Below are 12,142 nucleotides of genomic sequence, written 5' to 3'. Positions count from 1 at the left end.
GCCTGGGTGGCTCAGTTGGTTAAGCGACTGCCTTCGGCTCAGGTTATGATCCTGGAGTTCCGGGATCGAGTCCCACGTCAGGCTCCCTGCTCAGCAGGGAGTCTGCCTCTCTCTCTGACTCTCCCCCCCCTCATGCTCTCTCTCATTCTCTCTCTCAAATAAATAAATAAAATCTTAAAAAAAAATCTTTAAAATAGTTTCTTAATTTGTAAAATGGGAATAATAATTCCTATTTCATACAGTTGTGCATATAACATGAAATGTATATAAATTGCTCTGTTTGGGGCCTGATGTCTACCACACATTGCTAAGGTCTTATTAAAATACTCTAGCCCAATTATCTGTGGTCTGACTTCCATTCAGCTTCTCCAAAGATGTCTTCTCAACTAGATTTTAAGTATTTGAGATTCAGGGACCAGATCTGACTCCTTATCGAACTTTGTAGAATCACCTAGAATAGTGCCAAGTGCATTATGCCAAAACTTGTTCAATTTCAGGCCAGTAGAATAAATGCCTGAGATTTTTGGCCTACCCACCTGTCAGTCTTGGGATGGTCAGTAGGAGCAACAGGTTTTAGTAAATCTTTACTTATAATGGGAGCTGAATCAAATTCATAGGTTTTCCAAGTGTAATACCACAGTGATTGTATTAAATGACTAGAATTCTATGAAGGGTTCTGTACTTGGCTCACATTTCTATAATAACCATTAATCTATTCTGTACCTAGGCCATATCTACTGCATTGCTTTAAAAAATGGGTGTGTGGGCTGCCATTGATGTTATATAATACAGCCTGCTACTTAGTACATACAGTATACTATAACATATACTGTGTGCTCTCTAATGTCTCTCTAATGAGCACATAGTAATGTTATACTATATAATCTCATTATGATTAGTTATAAGGAAGAAAGTAATATAAAAAGAAGAGAGAGGGGCACCTGGGTGGCTCAGTTGGTTAAGCATCTGCTTTTGGCTTGGGTCATGATCCCGGGGCTCTGGGGTCGAGCCCCTCGTTGGGCTCCCTGCTCAGCGGGGAGTCTGCTTCTCCCTCGTCATCTGCCCTTCCACGCCGCTTGTGTGCTCTCTCTCGCTCTCAAATAACTAAATAAAATATTTTTAAAAAGGAGAGAAAAGGAATGAATATAACCAAAAGGAGAATAATCAGGTTGAGTAGATGGTAAATTCCAGCAAAGACTGCCTTGGCCACTGCTTTTCTAATTTTCATACATTGGGCCTCTTTAGTCTTATTATTCATGTTATAAGTTTTGTTGTTGCAAAATACCATATTTGTAAAATCATTTATAAAATCAGCTGTAATGTACTTAAAATATACATTTTTATAACACACTAATGTTAATTATTTGGTAACTTGAAGTCATTTAAAAATACATTCTTGGCTAACCAGGAAAAATAATTTTGGGTACCAAAATTTAGTATCTTTAAAAGAAAAAAAAAAACACACTGTCAAATTTCCAATGCTTTTCAAAATCTTAATTTTTTCTTCAAGATTTGCTTATGCAGTGTGGATCTTTTTTGATGTTCTACACAATCTGTCACTTGATGCACTATCCCAATGAGGTAGATCTTACTTAACTTTTTATTAATAACAACACAAAACACAGAAAGTTGAATGGTGATCTTAGAAGGTCACAAAATATGAAACAATCAGAATGGTATTTTAGGGTTGTAGGCTTTCCTGCCTGATTAATTATCTTAGAGTCTTTTATGCAGTCTTGGTTATGGAGAAATTGAAAAGTAAACATGTGTAGGGTCTAATTGCTGTATATTAATTATTTTCAGACCGAAGGGGTTGCAAGCTTCCAGTTCCTGTTACTGTGTTTGTTTAAAATATTTCTGTAAATCAGCAAGGCCTGTTTTATCCAGTCTTAGCCAAATCAAATATGATCCCTATACTTTCCCATTTGTGTTTGAAGATATAGCAGAAGTACTCATTATTATAGTATTTATTGAAGTGAAAACTGGTATATGATTGTATGCATGCCTAACAGAGTTGAAATAAAGGCTGTGAAATTAAAGAATAATTGGAAAGATTGATGTGTTCTTCCCTACCATGTATTTGTAGCATTTGTTTAAGGGCTAACGCTCTTGGTTTAGTCCCATAATAAAGAATTCATTGAAGTTTTAGGATTTCTCAATTGCTCCTAAGTAAGATATATGAAAAGCACTTTTCAGATAAATGCTACGGAAAGTTAATAAGAAAAAGAGGCTGTTTTCTTACACCGTGTCCTCTGATTTCAATTTTGTTTTCATCTTCCTTTTTTCCCCCTTAATTTAATTTCAGAGGGCTGCTGAAGTATCAAGCTAATTTAGATACCCACCCTCCTGGCTGCATCAATCCTAATGGAACCCGCTACCAGCATGTTCACTTACCAGACCATGGCTTGGAACATTTTCATGAATCTTTCCCTGGAGGACCTTCAAAACCAGATGAACTTACCCAAAACAGATCCGTGAACATTTGTATGGAAGAGCCCAGGTTTCAAGCTAATTTTCCACAGGTCAGATTAATTTTATATCTTTGATGGTCTCCTCAAGTCCATATTTCCATAATTATTGATCAGCATTGCATTTAAACATGTTTTTGGAGGTTTATAAAGCAATTGTAGAACATTTCAGGATGTTTCAGCAGCAAGATAGTACCTATTTTTCCATTAGAGGCAGCTGCCAGGTCAAGGAGAAAGACCTATGATATTACAGAATATGGAAAATTCTCCTTAACTGGCCATGTAATCTTTGCATACTGTGGCACTGGTACTTGCCTAAAGAGAAGTGACAAAGACATTTTCCCTATCCACTGAGAAAAGTAGGTTGAATAATAAAAGCAATAGTGAAAGAACTAATACTAATTGTAATTATTATTATTGTATAGCATAATATTGTGGTATGATATTATGAATGATATAAGTGATAAATTGTAAAATCAATTTATTGAATGCTTGGTATCATCTGCTAGGTACTGTGCTAAAATGTACTGCATGCATAATTTCTTTTAATATTCACAATAGCCCTTTGAAGCAATTACTATCATCCTTGATTTTCTGATGAAGAAATTGTGACTTCAATACATAAAAGACCTTGAGCAAACTCTACAACCAAATACAGGCAGAAGTAGAGTCCAAAACCAGGTCTTTGACTAAAATACTTGCTCTTGGAAAAGTTCTTACCCAAATACACAGCGAGTGGTTCCATAAGAGCCCTAATCTTCCCATGTGGGTATGGGAGCTGTCCATGTGGGAATTAACACTCTTTGCCTATGGGACAGTGATGCCAAATGTCTCTTTTCAGAAGAGAAGAAAGAAGAGTGAAAAAGTAGAGTGAATTTGTAGATGACTTTGGAATGAGTATGTTAGTCTTGTGTTTATTTTTAATAATAATCCTCTAGGTTTCTCATAGACTTTGCAATTTGCAGTTTTCTTGGCTTCAAACAATGCTAGCTGTTAGGCAGGGAAGGTACTGTGAGTCCCATTTTACTTATGTGGAACTTGGTGCTCAAAGGGTAAGTGACTGTCTCAAAGTTGCAAGACTGCTGCATTGCAGGGCTCGCCTACTGCTCACACAGCATGCAACTAAATATCAGGAAGAGGCATGATCTGTCTGCATGGAAGGAAAAAGGTCTGAAATAGCTATGTAAATAAGGTTTAAAAAAGTAACCATTAAAATAAGTTTGGGTCAGTGGCCTCCCAGTGATGGGGGAAATATGGCGTGCAGTTCTAGGAGAAGGATTGGCCACACAGACAGGACAGGCTTCTGTACTTCTAAGCGTATGCAGTGGGTTATCCTGGGGTTGGGGCTATCCATCCAGCACACATGCAAAATCGTTACACTTTCCAAATTCTATATAATACCTTCTGTTCATATTATTTTTATTATGTAAAAGTAAGTTGTAAGCAACATGCTTAGTATACTCTATATTTTAAAATACGTTCATGTACATTTTATATTGTATATACATTATGTATGTGTACATTATGCATATATTATATGCATTAAAAACACCCAGAGTTGAGTAAAAGGCATAGCATAAGAAAAACAATGATATTGTAATACTGATGGAATGGGACAGATGGTAGCCATACTTATAGTGAACATAGGATAATGTGTAAACTTGTCAAATCACTAAGTTGTACACCTGAAACTAATATAATATTGTGTGTCAACTACACTCAAGTAAAAAATAAATAAATAAGTAAGCGTTAAAAAACCCCTTACCTGACATTTTGAAGAATTCCAGTTACTCCTGAAAATTAAAACATTTTAATACCTTAAAATAAAAAAAAAAGTATTCATACATATATCCAGGATTTTTTTTTTTAAACAAACATTGGACTGGTGCATTTTTTTCTAAAGTTGTCTTCAGATTTATTTGAGCATTTAACTTCCTTTCTTCTCTTTTTAGATGAAGATATTGCATATACATACATTATGTATTTATTCTGTAGGCACAGAAGGAAATATGAAACAAAGTATGCATACCTGTTAATGTGGCACATTACTTCTTTTGTTTTATATTTAGTCTTGTTTGAATAAGTCACAGCAAGCACCTTATTTTTTACAGATTTTTCTTTACGTTTTATTATTTAAAATACAGATTACAATACCATTACTGTAATGTATGAAATAAACAGTTGAGCAAGATATAAAGATTCCTTCAACACAAGTATTTCTTAAAGTATATTTTAAAAATTCTCCATTAGACTTGGCTTTGGATTTCTGGACCTTTGTGCCTGTATTGTGCTGAAAGACTTTACAGGTGTATCCGGAGCAATAAACCAGTTACCATCATCTCGGTCATAAGCCATCCCTCAGATGTCATGGAAATCCGAATGATCAAAGAAAATTTTAAAGCAAGACCTGGCCAGGTGAGTCAGTGTTCAGCAACTTTTATTTATGTATGTATTTATTTATTTTAATTTTTTAAGGGAGGGGAGGGGCAGAGGGGAAGAGAGACTTAAGCAGCTCCATGCACAGCACAGAGCTGGACACAGAGCTTGATCTCACAAGCCTGAGATCATGACCTGAGCTGAAATCAAGAGTCAGATGCTTCACTGACTGAGCCACCTAGGCGCCCCAAATTTCCTTTATCTTTATATAATTTTTAAAAATTAGTATTCGTGCCATCATTAGAATACTTACACTTCTTTCTTGGTCATTTAAAAATTATGTTTGTTGTTTTTTAGTATATTATTCTACATTGTCCCAGTGTGTCTGCGTTAGAAAATCATCCATTTACCCTTACAATGGTAAGAAACTTGTTTTTGATTTTTAAAATTTTTTAGAGTGACATGCATCTTTTTCTTTTGTGTGTGTGTATTCTACCTCATTCTAAAAATCATTCAAGGCGATCACAATGCCCTAAATGTTAAAGAAAGCCATTTTTTTATACAAAGAAATATTATCTGTTCAGAAACTTTGTAACTCTTTATTATTTTTGGACACTTTACAATTCAGGAAGCAATATATTTGAAATGTATTAAAGATTGATGATTCAAAATACAGAAAATTTCCTGGATATTTACATTTTTCCTTTTATGAAATATGTACCAAAATATAGTATGTATGGTTTTTTTAGAGAGATTGAATTTAATGACAAAAAGGGTACTCTGAGTCGAGGTGGAAGCATAAGAAAATCCAGGCAGTGTTTAGAAAGGAAAAAGTCCATTGTAATTGATGCCCAGATTGTGTGTGAGGGAGGGAAAGGAAAATAAAGTTGAAAAAATAAAATGGAATAAATATTAGGTGGGGGAAAGATCTGGCTAAGTAATGGTGTCACCAAATATTTTTAGCCAATCAGACATTGTTTAACATTCTTTTTTGCATTGTAAGTATAGCATGAGCATATTATCAAAAAGTAAACAATTCACTTTTCCTCATTTCCCCCACTTTTCAATCCTCTTTCTTCTCCAGTATTTGGCATATATTCTTCCAGACATTTTCCTCTATACTTAGGCATATATAGATGTTTGACATTCGTTTGCTGGATCATTTGTTTTATAATTTGCTCTTTTTACTCAACAATATGTCATTTACAACTTTCCATGTTACTCTATTTGCATATGCCTCATTCTTTTTTAATGACTGCCTAATATTTCACAGTAGGATAGTACTGTAATTTATTTAATATTTCCCATTGATGATGGAGACTTGAGTTTTTTTTTTTTTTTTCCAATTTCTAGCAAAGGTAACTAAGAACAGGACCCACATGTTTAAATATATGCTTAAGATATGCAAATAAAATTGAACAGATGCGGGGACAGAAAAATCACTGGGTGCTTAAGTGCTGAGATGTAGGGGTGGGGCTATCCTGGGAATGGCAACAACTTTTTTTTTTTCAAGATTTATTTATTTATTTGAGAGAGGCTGGGGAGGGGCAGACTCTGCAATGAGCATGGAGCCCAGCTCAGGGCTTGAGCTCACAACCCCGAGATCACAACCGGAGTTGAACCTAAGAGTTGGATGCTTAACTGACGGCACCATCCAGCTGCCCCAAGAATAGCAACCATTTTCAGATTTGATGTGTTAGGTTGAAAACTTGGAACCCTTGGCCACGTTACTTCATCTTTCCGTGCATTTGTTTCCTCAGAGTAATACTGTGATAAAAACAGTATCTACTCCTTGGTATGTTGTGTGTTTAAGTGAACTCCCACAAGTAAAGCATATAGAACAAAGCCTGGAACATGGAAGGTGCGAGGTACATGTAAATATATGCTAGCAATTATTACGATTTTTATTTTCATTGTGAGTTTGCCCCTTGAGAACATGTACTTGTGAAGACAGGTCAAAAAAATCTATATTTAAGGGATAAAAGAAACAAAAAGGAAGTGTCAGGGAGTTAGAGAAAAAACAGACATGATTTGTTCAACAGCATTTCTTTAAAGGAAAAATATATTTTTGCTTCAGTTCCTTCAAATTTTGCATTCTGTTTGTAGGTAGCAGACTTATTTATTAATGATTAAAGAAAGGTAGTTTGGCATCTAGTGAAATGGTTGACAACATTCCATTTTATCAAGGAAGATGGCAACACTGGCCTCCTTGGGGAGGAAATTAATTTACTGTTGTTTCTTTGACCTGATAATAGAGGAGTACAGTCCAGACACCCTTTCATCTGGTGCCATGTGGGTGGCTGGCTAGAGTGAGAGGGGAAATGTGTTGTTAGGAGGAATAGTGAAAACCTAGTTGCCTTCGTGGGATTGAAAGCCAGGACCTCAGAGTCCAGGACCCAGCCATCACCAGAGCCATGGAGGCATGTCATGCCCTTCACTGCTCTAGGGTATGCATGCCCTACAACATGGTTTAATATTGCCCTCGTTCCAGGAGACCTTAGGATCCTTGGCGAGTAAATGTGACAAACAAACCTTCCTGTATGATGCTTCAGCTGAATCATGAAGGCATTCTCACATGATTGCATCCACTACAGTCAGAAGCACCGTGTTTAGTTCTGGTAGTTTAAGACACATTTCCATTTCTCTGATTGCATGTATCCCATAAATATGAAGTTGGTAACATTAAAAAGAAGGGAATAGGGAGAAAGTGTGCACGTACGTTTGTCTTTATTTAAGTAGTTTAAAGAGTTTGGTCTACTCTTGGGGTCATACCAAATTTACTTCTGAAGTTAATCTTTCTTTGTGTGCAACTTTGTTTTTTTTTTTTTTTTCCACCTTTAGTGAGGTGGAATTGAAAAATGAAAAAGTTGTATATATTTAAGGTGTGTGACTTGAGACTTTATTTTGAAAATAGTTTCTTCACCATAGCATTAAATAGAGAATATGGGATAAGAAAAGAAGGTGGTTGCTGAATGATAAATATAGAGAAGAGAGGGTTTTTTTTTTTTTTTACAAAAATATTTCCCAACATACACAAAAGTAGAGAGAATGGTATAATGGACCACCATGTTCTCATCACCCAGCTTCAGTAAAAACAAAGAATATAGTTAATTTTTGGTATACATTGTATCACTGAAAATGTTATGCTCCTCAAAACAGAAAATCCAAGAATTTTTCTCTTATGGTACGTGCCAAGAAGAGGCTTTTAGATCTACTCTCTTTCAGTTGTCTTAGGATCCTTTCACAGGGCAAAGGAGAAATTCAGAAAAGAGCTGTGTGTGGGACATACGGGCTCCTGGTGGCCTGACCTGATTCCCAAGCAAGTGATTGGGGCAAGTGCTATGATAGGCCTGTGGCTGGCTGCAGGCACAATTGGGAGGGAGAGAGAAGTGGGGGAAGGGGACAGACCAGATGGAAGAGTAACCAGAAGTAGGAGCCAGAGTTAGGAAAAGGAGGACAATTATATGTAATGTAATATTCACACAAAGAACATGAACTTGAGAATTCAGCCCCACTCTGTCACTCATGGGTTCTGTGCCTGGGAGGCTATCTCTGGTGGTGGTCAGTATTTGGTAACTACACTATTGTTATTTTTAATAATCCTAGAATGTTTCCTTCTAATTTGGATTTTTGCCTTCACTTCTGCAATTATTATTATTATTTTTTTTTTGAGAAGCAGGGATAGCACATCAGTGTGGTTTTTCAACCTGAAAATGAAAAATTTGGGCGATATCACAGTAGTCTCAGCTTTTGAAAATCTGTCATGTAGGTGAAGGATTAGATATTTTTCCCTTGGGGTCCCAAGGTGTAGAAATAAGAATAACAGTAAAAAGTTTTAGAGAAATATATTTTGATTCAATATGATAAAGACATTTCTAACAATGAGACCAGTCCAGAAACTTAGAAAGCCATCTCCCTGGAATGTTTAGAAGGAGATTTCTGCTAGATCAGGACTTTCCTGCTTGGGCATTATTGACATTTTGGGTCAGATAATTCTTTGCTGTGGCATGTTGTCCTGTGCATTATAAGATGTTTATCAACACTGGTAGCCACTACCCACTAGCTGCCAACAGTACCCCTGACTTGTGACAATGAGAAATGTCTCCAGACATTGCCAAATAAACCTTGAAGGGCAGAATTGCCAGCAGTTAACAACCATTATGCTAGATCAGTAGTTGCCCAACACAGCTTACAGTGCCCTTAGGATAGTGCTTACACAGTCCTCACGATGCTCTTTATGAGAAGGGAGAATTTAGGAGGCACGAGCAAAGGTGGAGGGTTACAATGCCTAACTTGTGTTCTGAGGACCCTGATCTCATGTCAGTGGGAACACCTCTCTTTCAACTAGCCTGCATATGAGGGTTCTGCTTAAGTACTCATGGATATCGTCACCTAAATATGTATATATATATATATATATATATATATTTTTTTTTTTTTTTTTTCCTACTCAACTAGAATCCTTTTTGGAATTCCATAAAAGTTATTTTGGCTACTGTGAGTTCCTGAATACTGTCATGTGGTAGAGGGCTTTGGAAGAGAATTTGATTCATTTTCAAATTCATAAATATTTTCCATATTTGTAGTCATCCACTCCCAAATAATAGGGTTTGGATATGAATTAAAAGAAAAGGTAGGATAGGGTACGCCTGGGTGGCTCAGTTGGTTAGGCATCTGCTTTCGGCTCAGGTCATGATCCCAGGGTCCTGGGATCGAGCCCCTCATCGGGCTCCCTGCTCGGCAAGGAGACTGCTTCTCCCTCTCCTTCTGCCTCTCCCCCTGCTCATGCTTTCTCTCGCTCTGTCAAATAAATAAATAAAATCTTAAAAAAAAAGAAAAGGTAGGATAGCAGTATAAAGATAAAACAAGTTAATCAAGAGCTAAAATGATGTAAGAATATTCTCAGATATTTGACATTTTTGTCATCTGAATGAAGGATGATTATTATTTTTTTTTTCCTATGGAATCCTAAGATGTGAGAATAGGAACAACCATACATTATTCTTGGAGGAAACATAATGGTTTAGTGCCTACTTTGGGAACTAGGATGTGTTTGCCTGGGTGGGGGGAGACAGTCGAGTTCCTCACCTCGGTGAGGCTCTGTTGGATATACAGCACTCCTGAGTCTCCTTAAGAGCAGCAAAGGATCATCACCCGCTGCCCTGACTCTGGAGGCGGACTGGTGAGCCCTCAGCACTAAGCCTCTGAGGCCAGTGCAGGCTTTTTTCAGAAGATTCAATTTCATGAGTGCATTGGATGGAGGCAAAAGTTTGGACACCTGGAATTCTATACCCCCCCCCCAGTTTTCCTTCTTTCTTACTTTTTTCAATTAAGAAAAGATTTTTCCTTATTCCTTCTGCTTCTTCCAGGCCACTTCTTCAGTTCTCATAAAGGAACATGGTCCTTTGAAAATCCTCTGAGGAAAAAAATGAGAAAGAAAAAGCATTTTTCTATGACCTAAAATAGTTTGGAAAATACTGCTTGATATACATCACTTTTAGAAATTCATAGTGCCTCTTAGCATATTAATAGTTCTAAGAAGTTCTTTAATAAACAATCTCATTAAATTATATTCACCCACTTACTTAATACTGTCTCACTTTCCCTCATTTGGGTCTTGGTATAAACTAGTCTGTTCGCCCTTGGGAACCAACCTCTGTCTGCTTCTACTAATTCACACTCCAAATGCCTGACACTCTCTTTGCCCGGGCGGTTCTTCTCATCTTTCCCACCTCATTCAATGTCACTTCTTGAGAAGCCTTCGCAGACCCTTCCTAGTAGGTTGTTTCTTGACCTTTTCCTCTTATAAGGGCTTCTGTACAGTCTTCAACACCAGTGACCTTAGATTATTTGGTTAATGCCTCCTTATTCCTAACCAAAAGGTCCAGGAACCCTTTCAAAGATGCATTCATAGCACAGTGTCTGGGACACAGAGTAACCCAATGCAAATCTGTTGAAAGAGTGAAAACACCTAATATATAACTAGCATTTGTGATCTAGCTTGAGAAATACTTTATAGATAGATTCTCTTTTCCTCATCTTTTTTTGTTGTTGTTCTGTTTTGGCATACTCTTAGTTGGAAGGTGAAGCTAGAGAAGAGGAAGTTATAGGGATTAAAGAAAAAGGAGAAATGCTTATGGCTGAAGTGTTTACAGTTAAAGACTAGATTGCCAGCTCTGTTCTGAGTCTAATCTGTAAGGTCATGGTGGCTATTTTTCTTTAGCTCAGAAGAGGAGGGGGGATGTACTTACGGCAAAAGTGGTTGGAGGAGAAACACCAAAGGCAAAAGGAATCAATCCATGAGTTTTTCTGGTCAAAAACAATAGGTTGTTTTTCACCTTCCATCCCCTGTTCCCTGGGCTAACAGTGGAAAATCCCTTGTTCCTAATTTCTGTGCTTATCTGACAAATGCTATGAATATTTCTTAGGAAATAGGTCTTCATTTTTTAAGTTTAGGTTGTGTATTCACATTTGTTCTTATTTTAAATATCTTTTTTTTTTTTTTTTTTTTTTGGTATCTGTATCTCATACTTTAAATTGTAACAATAGTTGGCTTCCAAAAAAAAAAAAAATGTTAAGGCAAAGGAAGTTCTTTTCATCAGACCATCTGTGTACTTGTGTAGGCTTAGGAAATGGTTTATAGCCTTCCCAGATTTTGGGGGGTTACTGGCTGGCTCACTCCTACTATCCCCCAAGGGAGTTTCTATTTTCATAAGGGGGAAGAGAGGCAAATCTTGCTGCTGCCTAGGAACGAATTTGAGTAAAGCAAACAGTTCTAAGCTAAATTTTACATTGTGCTGTTATGTTAATGTATTGTCTTTTCCTGCCATTTCTTTTTTTTTTATTCTTATGTTAATCCCCATACATTACATCATTAGTTTTAGATGAAGTGTTCCATGATTCATTGTTTGTGCATAACACCCAGTGCTCCATGCAGAATGTGCCCTCCTCAATACCCAACACCAGGCTAACCCATCCTCCCACCCACCTCCCCTCTAGAACCCTGTTTGTTTTTCAGAGTCCATCGTCTCTCATGGTTCGTCTACCCCTCCGATTTCCCCCACTTCATTCTTTCCCTCCTGCTACCTTCTTCTTCTTTTTTTTTTCTTAACATATATTGCATTATTTGTTTCAGAGGTACAGATCTGAGATTCAACAGTCTTGCACAATTCACAGCGCTTACCAGAGCACATACCCTCCCTGGTGTCTATCACCCAGTCACCCCATCCCTCCCACCCCACCCCCCACTCCAGCAACCCTCAGTTTATTTCCTGCAATTAAGAATTCCTCATATCAGT

The 12,142-nt window shown here is 37.1% G+C and overlaps 1 protein-coding gene across 2 annotated transcripts in view; it reads left to right on the top strand.

Annotated features, from left to right (window-relative positions):
• Positions 1-12,142, top strand: part of NOX4 (NADPH oxidase 4) — a 177,356-nt gene that overhangs the window by 75,888 nt on the left and 89,326 nt on the right. For both annotated transcript variants that reach the window (XM_021679096.1, XM_021679095.1), the window contains exons 9-11: positions 2,306-2,522; positions 4,719-4,883; positions 5,202-5,264. In XM_021679096.1, coding sequence (XP_021534771.1) covers positions 2,306-2,522; positions 4,719-4,883; positions 5,202-5,264 — 445 coding nt within the window. The remainder of the gene's footprint in view (positions 1-2,305; positions 2,523-4,718; positions 4,884-5,201; positions 5,265-12,142) is intronic.

Source organism: Neomonachus schauinslandi, chromosome 11, assembly GCF_002201575.2.
Source record: "Neomonachus schauinslandi chromosome 11, ASM220157v2, whole genome shotgun sequence".
Lineage (NCBI taxonomy): Eukaryota > Metazoa > Chordata > Mammalia > Carnivora > Phocidae > Neomonachus > Neomonachus schauinslandi.
The sequence above is the reverse complement of the archived record's forward strand: the minus strand, read 5'-3'. Positions and strand labels throughout refer to the sequence as shown.